The sequence below is a fragment of the Ctenopharyngodon idella genome, chromosome 19, assembly GCF_019924925.1.
Source record: "Ctenopharyngodon idella isolate HZGC_01 chromosome 19, HZGC01, whole genome shotgun sequence".
NCBI lineage: Eukaryota > Metazoa > Chordata > Actinopteri > Cypriniformes > Xenocyprididae > Ctenopharyngodon > Ctenopharyngodon idella.
The window spans coordinates 20,674,086-20,691,008 of record NC_067238.1 but is presented as its reverse complement, the minus strand read 5'-3'; the positions used below and the strand labels follow the sequence as shown (position 1 = coordinate 20,691,008).

The 16,923-nt window shown below is 39.1% G+C and overlaps 1 protein-coding gene across 1 annotated transcript in view; it reads right to left on the bottom strand.

The window, feature by feature from the left end:
• The window catches only part of jarid2b (jumonji, AT rich interactive domain 2b), a 111,469-nt gene that overhangs the window by 31,785 nt on the left and 62,761 nt on the right, over window positions 1-16,923 (bottom strand). The window contains exon 3 of the mRNA XM_051872637.1: window positions 15,302-15,419. Within this exon, the coding sequence (XP_051728597.1) occupies window positions 15,302-15,419 (118 nt within the window). The remainder of the gene's footprint in view (window positions 1-15,301; window positions 15,420-16,923) is intronic.

The window sequence follows — 16,923 nt, the reverse complement described above, 5'->3', positions numbered from 1 at the left end:
ATAATGGCCAACTGTTTGGCATGCAAGTATCCAGTGACAGAGATGAAGGTGCATGCTGGGATAGTCGACATGATGTAGTGTAATCCCTACACATGATGTAGAAAGAGATTTTACAACTTAATGCATGTCTCTCACCACATCTTTACAGTCTAAATACAGACCTCACATGGTATACAGTACACTTAAACAGACGAGAGAAACATAATACAATACGTCCAAACGGAAATAAGAAAAAGTCTTAGGAAGACGCTATGGAACTTTCCTGGGATGTTGTTGGCTTCATGCAAATGTGTGAGCTCTCTTAAAAAAAGAATGGCTATGGAAACTTCTGTTGACCCTGATACTCTTAAGACTGAAACTCTTAACATTAATTGCTTACTTAATTGACAGCTCTGTTTCAAAAACTAGTGAGTTCCCTGCATGGCTTTTAAAAGCATTGTAGGCATTCAAAATGCAAACACTTTCCAAAAGGCGGGAAACAACATTATTCAGCCTTCTTATTTTGGTCAAATTCTAAGACAGAAATCACATGTATCTTTTGGAGGGAAGAAAAACCCAGAATACATTGCACCAAACTTGGCGAAAAAATGTTACATTAAATCCTGAAGACTCAAGATAAAAATAGTGACATCTCATTAAATATTTACACAATATTTCTGCACTATGCATATTTGGGCTTGTTAGAGTATCTCGTTGCCTGTCTCCATGTTAATGTCAAACTTTATTGGAATCATATGTGCTAAATACAATTTGTGTGGCATAAGGCATTGTTGCATATGTAGAGTGTTCCAATTCAGTGCAGGTTCATGACATTTAGGATGTTGTCTTAGAAGGTAGTCGTCCAAGTAAGCAGGAGATAGTACGTAAACTTGTTAGAGGTTTTAGAGAGTCCAGTGTTTTGAAGCTCTGCATATTTTCCCAAGTATATTTGCAGGAGTTGTGGCTGTCCCCAATTATAGAATGTCTGTACAAATTAACGATGCACTCCAAAAAGCCCGGCTCCAAACAAACTTCAAGACACTCCTGTCAACTTGGGAACGATGATATATACTGTATATTAAACCTTCTGTATTTCTCAGAAAAAGAGTCTGTAAACTGCAACATGAGTGATGGAGGGTGGAGATGGGATCCAACCACATCCTCTAGACAGGATGGGTAAAAAGGGGCCATGAGATTGACTGATCTGGGCATTCCGGTTCCGCTGGTCTTTCCCTTCCTCAATGGGCAAGAGACACTGTAACACAATAGCCCCATGGAGCTTCCCAGCCTGTGCACTCCTTAATGGGACAGATATGGGTTCTCTTACAATGCCAGTCTTTTAACAAGTGGCTCATGCATAATTTACAGCTGATAAAAACCACAACAGGGTAAGGTCACTCCAGGAACTAGGGCTATGATCCAATTACCATTTAGCTCATGGAGGCCAAAAACCTATGATGAAGAGCTGTGCCTGAGGTCAGGTTTAAAGGGTATTTGGTGCAGACTGGTATAAACACAGATGACTAGAAGGCATCCAGGAATTTCAATATATGTGCCTCTAGTGTCTCTACCTCCAAATCCACCTCCAGCTTCAATTTATCTGCCTTCAAATGATCTACCTCCAAATTTGCCTCCAGTTTCAATGTATTTGCCTTCAAATCAGTCTAAAGTTTTCAAAGTTTCTTCCTCCAAATCAGTCTACAGTTGTCAACGTATCTGCATCCAAATTTGCCTCAAGTTTCTAATGTATCTGCATTCAAAAGATGCCACTAGTGTCAAAGTATCTGCCTCCAGTTCCAATGTATATCTCAAATCTTCTTGCAGTTTCAAGTTATCTGCCTCCTAATCAATCTACAGATTTCAAGTTCCTACCTGAATTTCAACCTGCAGTTTTCAAAGTCTATGCCTCCAAACTGGTCTACAGTTTTGGTCAAAGTACCTGCATCCAAATCTGCCTCCAGTTTCAATGCATCTGCCTCTAGTTCTGCCTCTAGCTTTCTCTCCTCCACCTGTGTTCAAGGGTGTGCTTAAGATAGAGGAACAACAAAGAGGTCAGAGCAAATTAGGCCTCCTGGAGATCAGCCCAGCTGGCCAAGATGTGGAGAGAGCCAGACAGAGGAGGAGTGAAAAAGTGAAGAAGGGGCAGTCAAGCGAAACAACCAAAAGGAAAAAAAAAAAGCGAGGGGTGAGCACCTGCTGGGAGGCGCAGAGGGAGGGATTATGGCAGGATGTCCAGATTCATCCTCCTCTAATCCCTATGCCTCGCCCTTCAAAGAATGCAACACTCTGATGTTACATGTGGAGCTCTTCTGTGTCATTGATTAGCTTTTAGGACAGCAACAAGAGAGGAGTTGAGTTTGCCCCATCGGAAAGGAAAAGAAACAGCGATTGCCGATTGGATCCATGGGGCTTAATGGAGCTTAGGAGAGGAGGTGAAGGAGAGTTACAAAATGCTTTGGTAACCTTTATGTTACCTTGCTTTACAAGCAACAGCTGTTTTGAGCTGGAGTGAACAATCAGAGGAGTGGTTGTATATCACTGAAACATATGCATGAAGTCTAATATGATGATGGACAATGGCATTAAGTTAAGCTACTTTTACTGGTTTACATTACATGCAATTACGTGAAACGTTAATGCTTAATCATTTGCATGTTGAGTAGTTATCTCCAGTTTCCTCCACTTTCAATGCATCTGCCTCCAATCACAGGAGGCAGTCACAATCTCCAACATTAAACAACCAAAGCTGTCCCATCTGCATCGGCAGTACAGGACACAGATAATAAACAAGTCATGTTCTGTGATCTCTGCTGGCGTTGATCTCTGAAATCTTTGGTAACATGATCTCTCTCTTCAATCATAAGCGCACAGCATGACAATAAAGTAACACAGGTACTGCAAGCACTCTGGGAATCCACTGAATGCTTGAGCACTCTGTAGTATGTGTGATTGTTTTGAAGGATGGTGCTCCTCTAAAAGAGCACCAAATCGTGCTGAACAGGAGAAAGAGTTGGAGGGCTTCCACAAACAAAAGCACATTGGCGGCGCCAGGGGTAAAAGGGACAACCCCTCTGGTGTCAGCACCTCCCCCCCAGATCACGAAGCATCAAAGCATTCCACAGCGGCTGGAGTCACTCCTAATCTCAGCAGCAGGCTCTGGCTCTCTCCGGATCAGATGAGTGGAGCAGGGGAGAAGCTCGCAGGGAGGGAGAAAGAGATGAATGATTGCAGGAGGGAGATGGATGGAGCCATGAAGAGAGGGCAGGCACTGATAGACCCTTGGGGCAGAGATGTTTGAGTTTTAGAAGGGAAGAAAGGGGAGGAGGGGTGTATAAAACCCCTTTGTGTGCAACACTGATTCATTCAGCTTTTCTGTCATGTGCATGTATTAACATGAAGGCAACTTTAAGGCCCTGTAAACACCTGGTATTAAGATGCATTTTGGTCGATCAGATCACAAGTTGACGAGGCAGACACATACCTGTTTACACCTGGTATTTTAATCTGTCTCTGTTGTCCATTTTTTACTACTTCTGTCTTGATTTCTTTGAGGGGAGGGTCTATGGGCAGGTAAATGTATGGACTTTTTCAGATCTTTCGACCTAATGGACAAAATAAGCTTGCGCAATTTACATATGAACGCACCTGGAGACAATGGAAAAACATACAGAGAGCAGCAGCTTTCAATTCTGCTCTGATAGCCGCAAGACTGTGGCAAACGTGAGTGCATTTTAGAAATTAGGAATGGTAAGAGAATATTGTGGTATGATTTTCGTCTTCAAACCAAACTCGTGTCTCCAGCCAATAAAGTTTAAATCCCGTCTGGCTAGTGCGCTTCCAATAACGTTTACGCATTAGGTCAGTAGGCGGAGAGTAGGCGGTGTTTAGTGGTTGTTTGAACACATTCGACCACATGAGCCTCTACACTACGAAAGCAATCCAGTTGAAAGCATTTTCAACTACCTCTGGAAGTGGTCGAAAGTGGACATGCTCAAAACACTTTAGACCCCGTTTACACCTGTATTTAGCGTCGTCCACTTGTGATCCGACTGACCAAAACACATCTTAATACCAGGTGTAAACAGGGCCTAAATGAAAAGAATTGCTATCAGATGAGAAGCGCAGCCCTCGTGGATCAAATATAGTGATCTGTAGAAAAAGAATAAACTGGAAGACACAGTAAATAAAGGTATCTTTTTGATGTGTTGGTATGGATCACATCTAAAATCTAAGCTAGGCTAAATTATTATTTTTTATTATTAATAAATATATTTATAAAAACTTAACCTAAACGAATAAAACACCTAACCCACAAATAAAAATGACAGAACACCCAAGTACAGACTCCATGTGTGTCTATAGTAGGGCTGGGACAATATAATAAACGCATCGCGATTTGTGGATCGATTCTGATATTTTCCGAATGCATCCCGGTTCTTTCTAGAATCGATTCTGAGCTTAGTTTTTAACGGCAGATGACGCACTAGGCTAGTTTTTAAACTGCACACTCAAATGCTCACGAAGAAGAGTGCTGAAGAGTGCTCATGTGTTCGGCTGAGTTTGAGAATGTACTTGCACCTCAGAATGCTTTTATGACATGAGATTAATATAAACAGCCACTGCAAACACTTGAATTGAATTGATTATTTTATAGAAGATTCAAGTGGTGTGTGTAAGGAATTGGAAGGAAGCAGAGTTCGGCTGTTTCTAAAGCATGCAGTACCATCTGCTGTTAAAAACTAAGCTCAGAATCGATTCAAGAGAGAATCGTAAAACATTCAGAAAATATAATCGATCCAGAATCATTATTCGACTCGCGATGCATCTATACATTGTCCCAGCCCTAGTCCATAGAGATCCATTTTAGTTTCATTTTAAAATATATATATTTTTAATATGGTGAAAACTGTAACTTAGGCCTCATCTTAAGCCTTACTTAACTGACAAATCCTATAATCTTTTGATATTCTGATAATGACAATACCATGATGTGACACTATGATGTGACTGCAGAACAGACACTCTTAATTCTCCGCATACCGCATGTGTATTATGCCATCTATTTGATTTGTATTTGTTAAAGATAAACAAGCACTGTAGATTGACTGTGATCTCTAACATAGTTTACTTTGAATCTACTCATTCAAATCTGTTCAGTACACATCCTGTCATCGTTAAATCCATCTTTTGTAATGCCCAGCTGCTCTATGCTATAGGCTTCACTAAACTGCTTGGAGATACACACAAACACCTGTCAATCAAAAAAATTAAACCGCAAACAAAGCATAAAGATATTGAAATGCCCTTAGCTATAGTGTCATGTCTCTTTGTATTTCAGTGTAGACTTGAAAAACAGGAATGTCGTTCCGATGGTAAGTAAATTCCGGTGGTATGATTAATATCATTAGTTTTTTTAATCACTTTATTTTATTTATAATTAATCACATTAAATAAATATTTAACAGCTGTAATTTAAACTGTTCTTAGTACTATGTTACCAGACAGAGAAGGGTGAAAGTAATGTATGATAAAGAGGAACGGGCAGTTTTTCGTTAAAGTCAAACATCTTTCATTCTCTCGCTGGCTTGCTGCTTCTAGTACACATGCTAACTCTCTCTTTCTCGCTCTCCGCTAAAACTAAACAGCTCCAGATGGGCCACATGGTCCTGATAAACTCTCTCAGCAGCCTCTGCCAGTGCGGAGCAGCTGGCTCTGAGAGCACGGTGAGGAGCCAGCGGCACATGTGCCGAGCAGCCCACGGCAGCCAAGAGAGCGCAGGGGGATCCCTGATTCTGGGTCATTCATGAGCCGGTCTAATAAACAGTGCTGAAATGATAATTGCTACAAAATGGTGACAAAGCAGAAAAACAGAGTGTGGGTTAGGTTAGATGGCCAATAAAAAAAAAAGGTAAATATTTGAAAACAAATTGTACTTTGTAATTACCGAGTTGAGTTGATTTGCAAAACAATTCTAAATCACTCAACTGTAATAGTATTATTTGAGAGTAAAACAGTGAAGTGGACAACGCTCAGCAAGTTACACAGATTGTTTAAAATAATGTGTTAATCATTACATTTTATATTAGCTTAATTGACTTTTTTTTTTAACACACACACACACATACATATATATATATATAAAAACTCATTCACTAAAATGAATTGAAAGTAGTGTGTTTTTAAATCACTTCAGTCTTCAATGTCACATGATTTTATGCTTCCTTGCTGAATAAAAGCATTAACTACTGACCCCAAATTTCTGAACGGTAGCATAAATATTAATCGAATCTCAAATATTTCTTTATATTTCTGATTCAGTACAAAGACTAGTGAATAATGCTCTCTGACCCTGGGCTGGAGAATAAATGAATATTAATTTGATGACCTTCGCTGCGGAATTCTCTACATCAGAATAAACTTTGGACCTGCAAATACACTCCAGCTAATTTCTTATAGCTTTTCTGCCTACCTGAGTCAAGTTCTCAGCTCAGAACCATGAAAGATGGTTTGGTATTGGATTGACCTTTAACCTTGCACCCTACTACTCTGCCTTCATAGATCACCTCATTAGTCAGGTAAGCCCAAAGACGTGGGGTCACAGAGGTCAGAGGAGAAAAATACAAACCTAACTCCTCAGGGTTAACCTACAAATGCCACCGTTCATCACAAAAATACAGCTATGACAGTAACATACACCTCAGGAGAATAAAAATATGGATTTGTGCAACACAAAGCCCTTAGCATCTAAACACACAAGAGATTCAATTATAAAGGTAGATATTTTTAAGCCATCATGTTTTAGCTTAAGTGCACTGCATAACCATTAAACATTCAACCACTAAAAGCCTAATATCAGCTCTTCTCTCAGCACTGCAATCATTTTACATCAGCTTCTAAGAATGTCGGCCTGACAGTAAGAAACTTAAAGCAGCTGTAAGCCTTGCTAATATCTTCACAAACACTTGAAAACCCTGCCTTCCAAAACACGTCACAAACCCAAAAGTACAAAATGCTTTCTGATTCGCTGTTATTAATTGTTAATTTTTCCCCCCATAACTTTACTTTTTTCATGGCAGATTTAAAGTCAATTAAAATATAAAGAATTAAATTAAGAAATAAATAAACAGAAATCTTATTTACTATAAGCAAATAATTAAATAAGCAAATAAATCAATAATTTAATCAATCACTCAATCAATTACTTAATCACTCAATCAATCAATCAAATCAACTCACTCACTCACTCACTCGATCAATCACTCGATCATTTAATCAATCAATCAATCGATCAATCAATCAATCAATCAATCCATCCTGTCCTAACTTTTTTTGGTTGAATATCTGTTTCACTCTAATCATATCAGAAATAAAATGGGCTGTGGACACTGTTTCACATTGACTTGTCTTCAAACATTAAAAGACCAAGCCAAATCTGAGTCAACATCAAATTTCAAACTATTAAAAAAAAAAAAAAAAAAAAAAAAAAAAAGCAGGACTTGACCAATAACAGTAATGAATTCGGTCATTTAAACCAGCTAAGTGTAAAAACAGAAAGTATTGAATTTTCATTTCAGCCATAAAAGTCTTTTCTATATTTATAGGCCTATTTTAGCACTCTGCTGCTTTAAATGTTATCGTGAGTGTTTACATGACTTGTGGGCATTTGCAACCGAAGCAACACTCATATTCACTCTAGGAGGTGTTACTATAAAGTTCCTGCAGGATAACGACTTTCCAGAGTCGCTGCTGGACAGGTGCCGAAATGACCTACATACTTAATTCAGTCGCTTGTGATTTCATTAAAGGCAACTGAAAGCTGTTTGTTACGTAATAGAAAGCGTAAGCTGCTGAGGCTGCGGAAGGGGAGAGAAAGAGACAGACAGAGATACCAGTACTCCTATAAAATCCCTGTCTAAATCCCGTGTTCCCACTTAAGATGTCTGTCACTCTTTATATAGGGCTGCAACTTAACCCAGCCAGTGTGGTTTAACAATAGAGCAGACGTGCTGCGCTCAGACAGGTGGTCTCAACTGGCATCGAGCCAGATGCTGAGGGCCCACGCCACCCTCCCCTCTGTTTTAACACATCCGTCTGCTGCTCATGCGTGATGTCACACTGATGCACCCGAACGCTGTCAGTCACTGCTGGGCATCATAAATACTGTGCGCAGCTAGAGCGCTTCAAGACAAAAAGATGAAGGGAGACAGAGAGCATAAGGACATGGGGAGCTTTTCATTCACAAAATCAGAAAGATTTCTGCTTTAGTGTTTTGACTGTTGGTATAAAGTCTGATCCAGCTTTTTCTGAGCCTGAACTGCTTAAACAGAAAGAGACCATACATTAATAGGCCCTTGTGTCTTTTGCAACCTGTATGACAACTTCTGTGGAAGACGAAAGGAGAAATTTAGCAGAACAAACAAGCTGCTTTTCATATAATGAAAGTGAATGGGAACTGGGGCAGTCAAGCAAGAGTTTCAGTGAATAAAGTCTTAAATTTAAGTCAGGTCCTCACACAACGCTATCATATGACTTGAAATATAGTGCACAAGTCATTTGGACCATTTTTATTATGCTTTAATTGTGTTTTTTGTTCTTTATGGTGCCTGATAGCCCTAGTCCCCCGTCATTGCGTGGCAAAGATAAGCAAATACATTCTGCTAAATATATTTTTAAATATCTTTAAAGTAAGATACCAACTTGGTTACAAACATTCTTTTAAATATCTTCCTTTGTGTTCAGCAGAAAAAATAAATTTATACATGTTTGGAACCCCTTGAGGGTGAGAAAATCATTTTTGGGTGAACTATCCCTTTAAGAGCAGCGTTCATAACTCAGAGGTATTGCCAAAACAAACCCAAAGCACAGCTAATGGAGCATGGCTGCCATTCAACACTGCTCTCAACATGGCAAAAATGTTTTAGAGCAAATCAAAAGACAGGAATCATATATAGACAAACATAAGTGCCACAGTGAATTCTACTCACTCACATTCTACTCAACCATTGAGCATTATCAGTAACATTAAAATGACATGCCCTAACACACTTGGGCACAGCAGCTGAGATTATGGCCCACTGCTCCCACTCATCAAACCCCAGCCAATCGGCAGCCACGACTGTATGCTGTGCAAATACCTCAGCCTGAGTCCTCAAACACAGGACATTCCTGCCCTGTGAATCAGCTGGAGTTTGGAGCCAAACAGCCTACCTGAGAGTCTTCTTCTCACGCTATACCTCTCAATTCATCCCGGTGTATGGCTCTGAAAACATGCGTCACGCTCCAATCATGTTTAATCGCCCGCGAGTTGCAGACATCGATCTGCTGTACCATTAGAGTGGATTGTAGTATGTAGCGCAACCAGCAGATTTAGAGGAAAATCAATGTGGCTATTATAGAGCCATATGTATTGAAGGCATGATCTGCCCATATGTGCATGAATGTGACATTTTAAAGTAAAAGTAATAAATTACTATATAATAATAAATATAGTATGCAATGTGTATACTGTGCACAGTACACACTACAAATAATATTGTATCTCATAATGCAAAGTAAAAATAATTTACTCGCCCTCAAGCCATCCTAGGTGTATATGACTTTCTTCTTTCTGATGAACATAATCAGAGTTATATTAATAAATATCCTGAAGCATCAAAGCTTTATAAATGGCAGTTAATGGGACCAACGAGTATGAAGCTCAAGAAAGTGCATCCATCCATTATAAATGTACTCCACGCGGCAGCGGGGGTTAATAAAGGCCTTCTGAAGTGAAGCGATGCGTTTGTGTAAGAAAAATATCCATATTTAACAAGATATGGATATTTATGTATATAAGGATATTTAACAAAACTTTGCTGAAAAATCTGTCGTACACAATCTATTGTCGTACATATGGATATTTAACAAAGTAAAATATCTAGCTTCCGCCAGACCCCCTTCCGTATTCAACTGACGTCGCGGAGCCATATGGAGTACGTTTATGATGGATGGATGCTCTTTTGAGCTTCATACTCATTGGTCCTGTTCACTGCCATTATGATGCTTGAATGCATCAGGATGTTTATTAATATAATTCCGATTGTGTTCATCAGAAAGAAGTAAGTCATATACACCTAGGATGGCTTGAGGGCGAGTAAAGCTTGGGGTATTTTTCATTTTAAAGTGAACTAATCCTTTAAACAATTGAAAGCATCCTTGCTGAATACAAGTATTCACTTCTTTCAAACTTATATATCAATACATATACACATATAAATTGACTTTTCAAAACATTTAAACTTTGAGTGTTGTTATAACACTTGACCTAGGAGCAATGTGCTGCCTGTAGAGTTGCACTGGTGAACAATGACACGAATAGTATAAAAGGACCTTAAGAAATACACTAGGATTTTATTCTCAGCACAGCCAGAGTAAAGAAATGCTGTAAAGGCGGCATTGGCCCAACACAAAAGAGTAATTTGGCAGCAACTGAGCAGCCACTACACAAACAATTCAAACGATTCTCTCTTTAAGAAGGGTTCTCAAACAAGTAAACACAAATACACACTAAAAAGGACAGGCCTCTTCAGCGCCTGCCACATTTGGTGCCCCCTTGTCTCCTCTAACTGGGGTTTTGTGTGTATTCAGAGCGTCTAGGCGACTGTGATTTGAAATGAAGTTGCTGCTTTGACACTTGGCAGAACTTGGAGGCCTCTCTATTTCCCGATCCTGGGAATGCAAACAGCACTCTTCTCCCAAACGACTTTCCACATCCCTCCCCTGCAACCTGGCCAGCCCCTGCACCTGTGCCTCTGTCTGTCTCTCCTCCCTTTCGTTCTCTTTCTCTCTCTCACTTTCTTTTTGGGTTTATTGTAGGCCAGGTGTGACAGACGTTGGCACTGCCTCAATCAGACTCCTTGTTGTCGTATTATGTGGGCAGCAGATGCCAAATAAGTTGCACACACACACACACACACACACACACACACACACACACACACCCCTAACGTATTCAAAAGTCCAGAACCGCGCCAAATGTCGGACAAGGAGTGATTCATTAAAGGAAAAGTTCACCCAAAAATTCTGACATCATTTACTTAACTTCACGTTGTTTCAAATCTATATGCAGACTTGTGTGGAACATAAAAGAAGATATTTTGAAGAATGTGCTAGTTGCTCTTTTCCATGAAATTACAATGAACAGAGAATGAAGCTTTTAAACAAACAAACAAACAAACAAATAAATAAATAAATAAATAAATAAACATAAGCTCCATAACTTCATGAGAGTTCATGGGAAAAGTAGTGATTTACAATCAGTGAACAAATCATTCTTTTGAGTCAGATCTTTTCAATTATTTAGTTGGTCTTGTATACAGAACAGATCTGAATGATTCATTCATGAAATCACACTGATTTGAGTCATTCATGAAATCACACTGATCTGTTTCTTGAATTCAAATCACTGAAATCAAGATAAGCAGTTCTAGAATTGACAAGAAAATAGGTGAATAACTTGATCAGTCTGCTCCTCAAATCTGTCATATGGCTTCAGAAGATGTATATAATGTAATGTAATATGCAAGTTATATGGACCACTTTTATGATATTTTAATGATGCTTTTGTGTCAAGCCCTTTTTGAAACTTGAGTCTTCATTCATTATAATTACAAGGAAAATCCCCAACATTTTTCTAATTCTCCAAATGTTCTTTGCTAGAAAGACTGTCATGCAGGACTGGAATAACATGAGGGTTTTTTATTTTTGGTGAAAATTTTTATTTCCCTTTAAGACCAGGTTGTAGGCAGAGCTTTTCACGGCCCACAATGCTTTACCGTTTACACTGCATCTGCTGCTCTCTACTTCTTTGTGCTTGCTTAAATCTCTGCATTGCCCGTCTCAAACTGTTTCGGCTCTTTTTCGCCTCCCACTAGATCTGTCTCTCCATGCAAAGCTGTTTTAATGATGATGTCTAAAGGACAGCGTTCTGATTAGCGATTATAACAGGGTATTAAGTGACAGGTAGAGCAGCGGCAGGTGCTGCACGCTGATCTTCGCCCGCACACACGCTATTTCTCTCTTGCGCTCTCCCATAGGTGCTTGTGGTTTGATAGACAGAACCCCTGACAGAAGGTCTCTGTGAATGTTTCTTTAAGGAGGGGGCTGAAACGGACATCTGCTGGGGTCTGGCCGCTGTAGTGTGGAAGTGCTGTGTTGTATGGCGTTCAGTGGGCGCTGGGCAGCGTCGTCTTTGAAGCGGCGTCTGCGCTTAGAGCGGTTTTGTTCCCTCGAAGCCGGTGGTGGGATTAATTCAGACTCTCAAGAGGAAGAAAAGCCTCTTCAGTGGGCCTACGCAACTGTTTGTAAGGGGGTTTATGGCACGCCATGAAAGTTGTGCCATTAAACAGTGGGCTTGATGAATAGATCTTCCATAATGCTAATGCCACCCATCTATGTGAATGTGTGATTGAGCATTGAATGTGGCCATACACTCAGATCAAAGTCAAATCCTGTTTGAAAGGAGCTCAAATACTGAGTTATAATGCCAAGTACAACATAAAAGATGGAAATTAGAATGAGGTAAACACTTAGGCAGCTGCTTCGCAGGTAAAACAATTTAAATACATTTTTATGATTTTATTTCACTAACATTTCACTGACAATTATCTGAAAACTATAGATCTGATATTGTAGAATCTGGCCAAACAAAGGCATAATCTTCTCAGACAAATTGGACCAAAAGAGTGCAAAAGTGCAAAAAGAGAACTAGGCGGATATCAAGACTTTCATACAGTAACAACTTAAAGGGGACCTATAATGCCCTTATTACAAGATCTAATATAAGTCTCTGGTGTCCCCAGAATGTGTCTGTGAAGTTTCAGCTCAAAATACCCCACAGATCATTTATTATAACTTGTCAAATGTGCCCCTATTTGGGTGTGAGCAAAAACACGCCGTTTTTGTGTGTGCAAATGCTTTCCAAAAGAGGGCGGAGCTTTAACAGTTCACGCTTCGGTTGCTCAACAACAACAAAGCTGGGGAATCTCACGCAGCCAAAATGACGGGTTTATGTAAATTAAGGTTAGTGATGTCACTAACAGAGAAAGAAGTTGTAGTCCCTACCAGCTGTTTGTTCACCTTCTGATAAAAGTTGATATATTTCACATATTTACAATATTTGTAGGAAAATTTTTTTAAAAAGTTGTTGTTGAGTGTTAGCTTATTACGTTACATTTTTCATAATCTGTCTGTAAATGTTTGTATACGTTGCCAGTTTGGGGGTATAAATTCAGTGAAAAAAGAATGCTTGTTTGGCAATGTGTGTTACTACATATTGGCCAAATTTTTAAAAACATTTATTCTCTCATAACTTAGAGCAAACATTCTTTGTAAAATTCTGTTGAACAATAAATATAATGCCCATTTATGAATATATTAGCTTACTCACTGTATCATATTTAATATGCAAATTTCTAGGGCCTATAATTTAATCAATATGACCAAAACTTTGCTGAAAAACCTGTCGTACACAATCTACTTCATTCGTTCTGTCCTCTGATTGATAGCTCATACTTTTTTCCCCCCAAGTAAAGTCTTTTTTTACTCATAAATCGTTAATTATTTTTATAAGGTAAATGTAAGATAAACATTTACTGGACTGAAGCAACTTGGGTTTACTTGATTATTCATGCATCATTTTTTAATGTTAAAAAATAAAAAAATAAAAATCTTTTTATGTTTTTTTATGTTGATGTAAATGTCAAATATGACACAAAAGGCTTTTGGTGAACATTTATTTGTCCATTTCTCAACTATCATTGATTTGCATATGTGTTTGTTCGTTTTTCCATCCTGGTGTAAGGGGATAGAATTTACAATTTGTACAGTATAAAAATGATGTCTATGGAGAGTCCCGACAAAGATAGTGAACCAGACGTTTGTGTGTGTGTGTGTGTGTGTGTGTGTGTGTGTGTGTGTGTGTGTGTGTGTGTGTGTGTGTGAGAGAGTGAGAGAGAGAGAGAGAGAGAGAGAGAGAGAGAGAGAGAGAGAGAGAGAGAGAGAGAGAGAGATACAACATTAAAATCAAAACTAAAAGTCATATATTGAAAAAAAAAAAAAAAAAAGTGATCAAGTTGTATTATATGTAATATATAATATATAATAAGATGGAAAATAGCAATAAATTAATTTTCTGATGTCTCTTTATGGTCTTGCCAACTAAAGGGTTAAACAGTGAATTCTTTAAAAGAAAATATCTCCCTTTGCATTGAACTTTGAGCGTCATAACTTTGCAGATGTTGTTTATGCTCTAACAGCAACATTACACGCTAACTAAAAGTTAAAAAAGTAAAATCATAATCAACCACACCTTTAAATTTTGGCCTGTTTCTCCTACAAAGCAATAAAATGGCTTTGTGTCCTTTTGGAAACTTCTGAATTCATTGTAAATTCAGGGAAAAGAACAACCAGTAGCCTACATTATCCTCAATTACTCTTTTTGTGCTGCACAGAAGTAGTAAAGTCATATGGGTTTGAAATGATGATTTAATGATGACAGAAGCTTCATTTTCTGTGAACTATTCCTTTGAGTCCTTCACTCCACCAATAAATATCACACAAATCACAAGACGAGCTGCTTTGCCAGAATCCAAACCCAACCAGGTCATTTGATGAAAAATATGAATCAACAGAGAGCACTGAAAGTGCATTGAAAGCTCAGTGTGGCCAAGGAAATTAGCAGTTTATGGTTTTTCTCACCATTTTCCAGCCAGTGTCTGCCTCAAAAGCACAGCTCAAATTAAAAAAAGCTTGTCTATTATGTTTCTTCACCAAGCTGCTTGCATCCTCCCTCTCTTTTCAGAGCTTTTCCAAATCACAGATTACAACATCCTGAAAAATTACAAGCTGAATAGTTAATTACCGACTGTACTTGGACACATTAACTCTCCTGCTTTTTAATTAATAATTAAAAATGTTTAAGCACGTCTTAAAGTGACTAATTAAAAACGACCATGACAGCAATTCATTTCAAAGAATTACCACTTGTTATAAAGTCCTCAGACTCCTTTTAATGAAGCTGCTTCATTTTTTTCTGACTGTCATTTGCTGCTAAATAAAGCCAGAAACAGAAACAAATGGGGAAATTAAAAACAGGAAGTCTGACATCTTCAGTAAGTGAAATATCCCAGTCTGAGAATGCCGCTCTTAGGTCCTAATAATGGCATCTCTTTTAATACTCTCTTCTTCGTGTCTATAAAAGTGCCACCTCAGCTGGAGTTACCTGCCAGAGATCCAACCAACTCTTTAACATTGACCTCTGAGACAGCGAGAGCGGGTCACTCACCTCTTTTTGGCCGGGCAGTCCTCAGAGTACTCGCTGCCTCCATCTGCACTCCTCGAGAGAGACCCGTCCTCTTTTCCCTTAGACCCACATCCATTCAGCTGCCCATTTGACAAGGAAGCTGTACAGAAAGAAAGAAACGGTGAGAAACAGTAACAACCTCCAGATGCAATGCGTCAAGTATTTGAACTTAAGATGAAATATCACCACAGCATGGTTTTACTTTAATCATGCAACGCAGAGTTGAAATGGCTGTAGAAGCAAGGACATTTTGTAATGTACCTGGATTTTGTATGACTTAAGTCAGTGGAAGACTATGAAATTGTGCTAACTTGTGCAGATTCAAGACTTTAAAAATGGGATGGTCCATCATTACACAAAGAATTAGGGAGAAAGGTGGTGGAGTAAGCAGGGTATCAACAGTAGCCTTGGTTAAAATTAGGTCTCCTCCTCTCTCTGTTTCGACACTCCATCTCAAGACTACTGGGTTTCAACTGACATAAGCTTCTGTATCATGTGTCTGGAACTGATATTGGTCTCAAAATACAATGGACATTGTACATGACTACAATTAAATGAGCAAAAAGAAGTGAAAAGAAATAATAAATATTTCACATTAAGAGTGAGAGAAATATATATTCTGGTCAGTATTCAACAGGGGGAAACCGATAATACAACATCTAAAGAGCTCTGGCCATTAACACTAGAGCAACTAGGATTACGAAGTTAAATCTCCATTTATACGGCTCAGCTGATTTAATTTCCGTGTTTAGTAACATTTGTTAAGCGAATATCCAGAATCACCAAACATTCCCAGTGGCTGGACCTCAAATCACCAACCAGCCGGAAAAACAGCTGGAGAAGAAAGTAACTACAATAAAGCTGCTATCCAACACATACATGAAAAGCTATAAAAATGCTTCTCTCTCATATATGGACCAACATGGCTGGACTTCAAAGCATCCAAGTGAAGTCTTAAGAGGTCTATTCTCATAAGACCAAACATTGTCTATGAGAAAATCTAACTCCAAATAGAAAACCACTTGTGTCCTATATTCAAAACGACTCCTCAAGTGCAAGAGCAAACAAGCTCACGAGCCTCTGCCTTCATCACGACACGAGAAGCCAAAACCCGAGAGAGCTGGCCAAGCCAAGCCAACGTGGGTGGAGAGGGATCAGATGTAAACAGCTTAACGCGGGCTGCTCGCTTCCCGCGCTGTGTTTTACATATGTTGGTCTCACTTGAGTGGCTGTGTGAAAGACAGTCTGAGTCTTGCGGAGCCAAACGTCCTGTCTCTCTCTCTCTCTCTCTCTCTACAGGCCGGGAAAGCGTGTGACGGTTTATCAACCGTCTGTCCTTCAGGGCCTCTAATTATATTTATGCGTGTTTAACTAAGCCCATCGCGTCGCTACATTCACCTCCTGGTTTCCACAGAGAGCGGGATGTTGAGTGAGCAGTGTGGCGTTATGACGTGCGACCCATTAGTTAATTTAGAACATGAAAGCATGGAGAAATGCGGTATAGAACTGTCCCATCACAGATCTGATGCTCAGAACGTAATTACAACACAAAGCACATCTAGACTGAATTACGTCACTCCTAATGGAAACACAAATTGCTTGTC